Genomic DNA, 5,171 nt, shown 5'->3' with positions numbered 1-5,171 from the left:
AGCAGTAGTGTTGTGTGCTGGATTGAGCGTGGTCTACAAGGCTTTTGGTGATACCTTAAAGATTGACTTGTTGGAGTGTTCCTTGAGTTGTGGCTCAGAATGGTATCCCTTGAGTTGTGGCTCGACATAGAAGTTAAACATGTGGCATGTTGTGGTTTAGAATGACATCTCTTGAGTTGTGGCTCTGGATGGCGTATGAACACGACGAATCCTTGAGTTATGGCTCAGATTGGCGAGTGTTGTCGGTGTGAGTGTGCGAGTTGTAGCTCGTACAAATGGGTCCAGAAAGATTGCCCTCCTCGGTATGTAGCCGACGAGTTTGGTAGTCTTGGGACATTATGAACTATGTTCGTATTGGGAACTGGGTTTATAAAAGAATTAGTATATAAACAACAAATATCACTAGTGCAGGAAAGAGTTTTTACCATAGTTATTTTGGCCATTTGGCCTCGATTTAAGATCTGAGGCATATACAGCCGAAGCAAAAAGGGATCACCTTTCTATTTCAGTTCTTAACCGAAGCATGTCCCATCACTACTACCTCGGTTCTGATGACAACCAAGGCATAATGTGCCCTAAAAATAAAAAAAAAAGTACAGAAACTCCTCTGCCACCTTCTCAACGCTTTTCTGCTCTTCTAGGGCCTTCCACTCTCTCGACCTTCCGCCACCTGAAGCCTCCCTTTCCACCTTTGAGACGTAGCAACAACCGCACGAACGAGAACATGTTGCCATCTCTCGGGGTTAGGGTTTTTCCATCTAAGTGTTTCTATCAAAATACAAACCCAATTTCTATAAAAAAATCATCATAATATCAAATTCAATCTTGAAAACCCAAGAACATACAAAAAACGCAAAAAACAAAATAAATAAACTGGAGAAGAAGCAAAAACCAAACAAAACATGTGGTGGAGGGACGAAACCAAAAATTGTGAATGGCAGCAATAAAGGCGGCATAACAACGACGAAACAACGGTGGTGATACGAGTAGGAGTAGCTAGCGCGACTGTTACACGGTGAAAGGATGAAACACTGGCCAGAGGAAGAAGACGCACAATTGTTCGCGAGGATGAAGACGATATTGTTTGTGATTTGGGTTTTTTAACCCTAGAAATACTTATTGCCTTGGTTAATTGAAAACCGAGGCATAAATCCTTATATGCCTTTGTTGGAAAAGGCTCGAGGCCTATTATGGATCATATGCCTCGGTTAAGTAAGGCCTGAGGCCTATTTAGTATTATCTGTCTCGGTTAAAGTTAAACTGAGACATAAAAGTCATGATGAAATTTAAAAATTTCAAAATAGCGGGGATGTGAAAAATTTTAAGAAACATATGCTTCGGTTATACTAATAACCGAGGCATTAAATATATTTTTCCTCGGTTGTAATGAAAATTGAGGCATAAAAGTTAACATAATTTACAAAAATATCACTGCATCTTCATATATCTTATTTGCACTAAAACCACTCCATACAGGTGAGTTAATAAGTTCAAAATGCACTAGTGTATAAAATTATTTTCTTGACTCTTAATATCATTAGAATTCATATCACTGAATTGTAACCAATTACAAAACGAGAGTTTGTATAAAACAAGATCTACAATTGACAAGGTGCCTATCAATTCAAAATTTGACTATCTTCATTAAACATTTAATGCATTTGTCAAGTTAACATTTTGTATAACTTCATTTACCATATCATGATTTTCGAAAAATTTAAAAAGTTTTAATGAACATTCTAATTCAATATTTTTTTTCTTTTTCTTTTCTATTGTTACATAAATGCATAAAAATGAAAATTAATAGTAATTAAAGTGTCCCGAAGTTTTTAGAATAGAAAATCTAATTTACGAATTACAAATTGATTGTAGTTATATATATATATATATATATATATATATATATATATATATATATGACATTTTTTTGTTATTTTGAAATATTATTTTAAAAATTCAATTCACTATTTTCCTGGTTTCAATATTTTTTTATTTTTAAAATGTTTCCGGGAGGATTTAAGATGTTCATCTTAAATTCACTCTATATAACTTTCAAAAAGAATATTTATTAATTGAGTAATTACTGACTTAATACAGAATAAGAAAATAAAAAGCCAAAAAGGAAAGAAATAGAGGTCAAACAAGCCGAAGACAGAACCAACCAGAACACAACACTTCGCCTTTCAAGTTTCAAGTCTCGGTCAACAATTGTCCCTGAAATTATACAGTATCCTCCACCAACAAGATTCCAATTTTGATTCCAAATCCGCAATTTCAACAACACCCAGAAATCGTTTACGCCTCAATCTCTTCAAATTCACACCTGAGTACCTCAGGATTTTGGGTTCGTTCCCTTGCAGCCATGAATTTCAGGAGCCTGGAAGATTTCTGGGCCTTTTACATGAACCAGCACTCCAAGGCTTCCACAAGGCGCTGGCACTTCGCGGGAACTCTCTTTAGCATTCTCTTCTTCTTTTGTTCTGTCTTCTTCAGTTGGTGGTTCTTGTTCCTTGTCCCTTTCTCTGGCTATGGATGTGCCTTCTACAGTCACTTGTTCGTTGAGAGGAATTTTCCAGAGACTTTGAGACACCCCTTTTGGTCCCTCTTGTGTGACTTCAAGATGTTCGGGTTCATGCTCACTGGCAACATGGATAGGGAGATCAAAAGACTGGGGAAGAGACCTGTGCTGCAAGTGTTATGATTTTGGTGTAAGCTTTTGATTTTGATTTGATTTTTTGAATAAAATTTGAAATTTGGTTTTCGATTTATTTTTTTAGAATAAAATATTAATTATTTTAGTAAGGTACTTGGGTATGTGTGGATGATTCTGCTATATGTTGTTGCTGAATGATCCCAGTATGCGTGTGATGCTCCAATTTGATGGAGTGTGGTGTTAGTGATTTTGGGAGGCATCATAGATGAATAGGCATGTGAAGCTAAAGAGGATTAGATGAATGTGGTTTAACTTGTGTGCTGCTATACATAGATGTTGAAGATGTGTTGATAATGCCAACAACCTCTGTAGGGAAAAAACAATGAAAATTATCGAGAAGAATGTGCAGAATCATTTCTCATGGTTTTAAATTTCGATCTTAGTTCTGCAGACCACAAAAGTCTTGACAATGAGGCTGCACTCACAAATTGCATATATTTTTCTTCAGAAAATACTTTTAAGTCTAACTTAACATTACAATATTGACTTGTAAGATAAGATTTATATTAACTTATATACTCTAAATTCAACTTATTTTTAGTCAAGTTGGATCTTCAATACATCCTCACACCGAGACATATACATCTCGAATGTGAAATTAGATATCAATGGTAATTAGATAGAAGCTTGATAGTATAGGCTAGACAAACAACTAATTTCACTAGGATAGGTTAAAAATAATCTGCTACTATCTTAAAAAGTAAACTTTAAACCTAATTTAATTTTGTAAAGCTGACTTGTAAGATGAGTTTTGCACCCACTTATATACTGTAAATTGGTCTTATTTATATTCTACATAAGATCACCGACATTTCTTTTCTAAATAAAAAGTTGTGGGAAAAAAATCTATAGGCCAGCAATGTTTATTCTTTGATAAAGCATGTGAGCTAATTTCCTTGCATGGCAGTGACCATCGCAGCCTTTACAACATTTCTGAAGTATTATAGGGTGATATTGCATAGCAGTTTTGTACTAATTTGATATCCAAAACGTGTAGAGTACCAACTTGATGTTCTTGGTGTATTTGGTGGGCTAATTTGTGTGTTAACTCTAATATGGCATTATCCTATGAATATCCCTTGTTAAACCTTTTTATTTCTTCTTAAACTTTATTTGCTTGTTTGACACCGGAGATTTAGAAAGGATGGTAGATTTCTTGTTTGACTCTTTCTACAAAAGGAAGATTTGGACGAACTTGTTACCTCCTGGAAATTTAAGGTTACCTCTTTCTGGTCTAATTTTATTATTTGATAATGTCCTTGAAGATTTGATAAAATACTTTTTAAATCACAATTGAGCAGATGATGAAATACTTATTCTAATATAATGTGTGTTTGGAAAGTCTCGACCAGGGTTTTTGCAAAGCTTGTCTCCTCAGGATTTTGTCCATAGTCATTGTTCTGTTGAGGTTTCAAACTGAAATCCTAACATATAGTTGGATTAAGCAACCATTAAAGCAACAAAATTTCCTTTGGATCATCTAAAGAAGATTTGTTGCATTTAAATGTATCATAGGTTAGGACTGATTATGCCTTTATCTGGGGTTCTTTGAGGGGAATTCCATGACAGATGAGCAGAGTGATATTCTGTATTTGTTTTCAATTTTGTTCAGGATCTTATCCTGGATTTCTTCTATGTTGTCTTTCTTATCCAACTAAATTTGTTTTTCTATTAAAAAGAATTGCTTTCAAGAAGTATAAATAATCCTGAAACAGGACTATTGAATATGTGGGGGAACTGTTGAGTGCTTGACTTTGAGATCTGAGTATGATTAAACGTTTTGTATGTTTACGTTGATTTAATGCTGCATCTTATGTGACAGCAAATATTTCATTTCTATATGGTTTCGTTTTGTTACTCTTCTTTTCTCTTGTATCTTTAGGAGAGATTTATTATGGAGATTCAACACAAATGATCATGAACTAATGTAGGAGATTATATCATTACTTTTAATACAAAATCTTAAAGACCATAAGTTTTGTTCCTTATATGTTATTTAACTTTCACATTTGTCTCGGTTTGTCTAATAGTCTCACATCATTTAAAAATTGAAGTTAAGGACAATTTATATACATTTTTCTTCCGTAACCATCCAAGTACGTCTTTTAAAGTAATTGACCCTAATAATATTATCTTAACATATGATGTTATCTTAACATAATGTTATCTTAGCATACTTGGGGTCAAAATATTGGAGTCGTATGGGAATGTAAACGAGGTTCCAAAGACAAACATTCGTTCTCCAAGAGAATTGAAACTCTCGTTCTCTTAGCCTCAAAAGGAGGAATGGATAGATGGTTTTAAAGATGAACTTTTGTTCTTCTTATACCTTCAATTACCTTCAATCCATTTACGTTTAAAGAGTGACACTTTAAATGTCACATAGTCAATTTCCCAAATGTCTTCTATTATTCTGAAGTGACTCATGGATATTGTAATTGGATTTTTGTCTTTTGAA

General features: G+C 34.1%; 1 protein-coding gene across 1 annotated transcript; it reads left to right on the top strand.

Annotated features, from left to right (window-relative positions):
* The first annotated feature begins 2,144 nt into the window (after window positions 1–2,144).
* LOC114166469 lies at window positions 2,145–3,084 on the top strand. The gene has a single exon (XM_028051204.1). The coding sequence runs from the start codon at window positions 2,363–2,365 to the stop codon at window positions 2,699–2,701; it is 339 nt and encodes a 112-aa protein (XP_027907005.1). The 5' UTR covers window positions 2,145–2,362; the 3' UTR covers window positions 2,702–3,084.
* Window positions 3,085–5,171: the final 2,087 nt, after the last annotated feature.

This window comes from Vigna unguiculata, chromosome 10 (assembly GCF_004118075.2).
Source record: "Vigna unguiculata cultivar IT97K-499-35 chromosome 10, ASM411807v1, whole genome shotgun sequence".
NCBI classification, from domain to species: domain Eukaryota; kingdom Viridiplantae; phylum Streptophyta; class Magnoliopsida; order Fabales; family Fabaceae; genus Vigna; species Vigna unguiculata.
Note: the sequence above shows the minus strand (reverse complement) of the source record. Positions and strands in the feature narration are given on the sequence as shown.